Source organism: Rutilus rutilus (assembly GCF_951802725.1).
Source record: "Rutilus rutilus genome assembly, chromosome: 25".
NCBI classification, from domain to species: domain Eukaryota; kingdom Metazoa; phylum Chordata; class Actinopteri; order Cypriniformes; family Leuciscidae; genus Rutilus; species Rutilus rutilus.
Window position 1 is genome coordinate 9,112,887 of NC_140229.1, and position 2,414 is coordinate 9,115,300.

Here is a 2,414-nt window from a genome sequence, read left to right on the forward strand (position 1 = left end):
ATTTGGATTATTTATATATATATATATATATATAACATTTCCTGTTCTGATGTATTACATTATATGCTGTTTAAATGCATTTACACTATTTGTTAATATAGCTATATATACAACTATACTAACTATATTAACAAACTATGTGGGTAACAGATCGCCAAGTACCGATCTAGAGCCATGATCATCATAATAAGAGAGTTTAGGGTCCCAAAATAGTGAATCAGCTGCCTTTGAAACAGACAAACGTAGAAGGTAATATAACTGTCATTAGAGCAACTGTGCAAAAACCACGCCCCTGTAGCACAAGATCCCGGGCCCCATGCATAGGCAGTCCTGATGGGCCCCCATGTTCCCATGTCCATTTAATTAGGAAATGAAAATATCCAGGTAAAATAAGATATATTCCAGACTTTTCAAGGGCCCTCTCTCCCCTTGGGGCCCTGGTAATCTGTAATGGTTGTACCCCCAGTCCGACGCCCCTGTTAACAAATATTGTAAATGCATATAAACAGCATGTAATGTGATACATCAGAACAGGGATAGGCAGATGATCTTATTTAGAAATAGTTAACCTATGGACTTTTAGACTCATCCTGTTTCTCTGAACACACCATTTGAGAAAGAACTGTCTGACTTCTTTGATCCTGATGCAGTAGATGAAGGGGTTCACTAGTGGTGGAAGCAGACTGTAGAACATGACCAGGACAATCCTCTGACTGCTGTTTATCTGAATGTTCGGGATGTTAGAACTGGAGTAAACAACGAAACGTGGCACATAATAGATAATAATGATAGTCAGCTGTGTGGCACAGGTAGAAAAGGCTTTCATACGACCCTGTGCATTTGCTATACGAAGCACAGACACCAGGATACATACATATGAAAAGATGATGAAAGAGAATGGCACGAGAAGCACAAACATTGCTACACCATAGGAAATGAGGTTTGTTTGGCTGACATCTGCACAGGCGAGCTGGTTCATAGACCCAGAGTCACAGAAGCAATGAGCGATCATATTTGGCCCACAGAATGGCAGTTTCAGTGTTTGCATTGAGCTGATGGTTGGGGCAATCATTGCAGTAACCCAGGAAAGCCCTATTAAAAGTCTCATAGTGCGGTTAGTCATTAAAACAAGGTATCTTAGTGGGTAACAGATCGCCAAGTACCGATCTAGAGCCATGATCATCATAATAAGAGAGTTTAGGGTCCCAAAATAGTGAATCAGCTGCCTTTGAAACAGACAAACGTAGAAGGTAATATAACCGTCATTAAACCAGTAGCGAGAAATGACTTTTGGCAGAGCAACTGTGCAAAAACCAATATCAGACGAGGACAAACTCAGCATGATAATATACATAGGCTTAAAGAGGCTGCGTTCAGTCACAAACAGGACCACAATGAGAGAGTTTCCAGTGATTACAGCGATGTAGATGCAGAACAAAAGTGCTGCCATCAGGCTGTAGTATTCGGGCTGAAGTCCAGGGAAGCCCACGATGAAAAACTCGGTTACAACAGACGCTGTGGTTTCGTTTGCCTGTGACATACTAAAACATACAGTTAACATCTGTTTACAAAAGAACCAAATGTATCTGCCTTTTACACATGACATACCTTGTAAAAATGGCTTTGATTTGTTTTGTTTTATATTTTCTTGAAGTTAAGATTATTCTTGGCAACATTTAAAAATACAATATAATAATGATAATATTTAAATAAAATTCACTTATGAAATTATAAATTATTGTAAATTACTGTATAAAATATATAATTTATAAATATTGTTTTTCATAAAACAACATGTAAAATATACATTCATTTAAGAACATTAGTTATTTATTTAGATGAATGAATTTTCTTTAAGTTATTTAAACATTCTATGATTTCAAATATTTGCAAAAATCTAAATGTTATTTTGGTTTGTATTTCAGCTGATCACATGATTACCTTGATTATTCCGCTGTTGAGTTATGTGACATCTGCTAAGAATATTCCTGGCTCAGTGTGTCACGTTTCTCAGTGATCAGTGCAGATGCGTGTGGTTTCATTGTTTTATAGGCGTAGAATCTGTGTTAAAGCCTGTAGGGTCAAACACGTCATGAAGGATCATGTTTTGAATTATTTGATGTTGTGAAACTGGGCTGACCTTTGGGGTTTAGGGAGTGGGGAATGTGTTTCACTAGAAGATAACTATGGAATGAAGTTTGGCTTGGTTCCTCTTAAAGGAACCGTATGTAAGATTGTGGCCAAAACTGGTACTGCAATCACTTTCAAATTACTGTAGAGCGGTGTATCCCCTCCCCCTCCCCCCTGACTCGAGGTTGCCAGTTAGGCTGCAGGATCCAGCAGGAATGTAAGTTGCTACAAAGAGCTTCCAATGGCAAGTGACGAGTAAGTGACACAGTACTTTTTTTTCTGTT

The 2,414-nt window shown here is 38.2% G+C and overlaps 1 protein-coding gene across 1 annotated transcript; it reads right to left on the reverse strand.

Annotated features, from left to right (window-relative positions):
- Nucleotides 1-550: 550 nt before the first annotated feature.
- On the reverse strand, nt 551-1,540 carry LOC311284780 (olfactory receptor 1E16-like; the record flags this gene model as incomplete). Its single annotated transcript, XM_084399992.1, has 1 exon — nt 551-1,540. One exon carries the CDS (start codon nt 1,538-1,540, stop codon nt 551-553), a length of 990 nt encoding a protein of 329 aa, XP_084256118.1.
- Nucleotides 1,541-2,414: the final 874 nt, after the last annotated feature.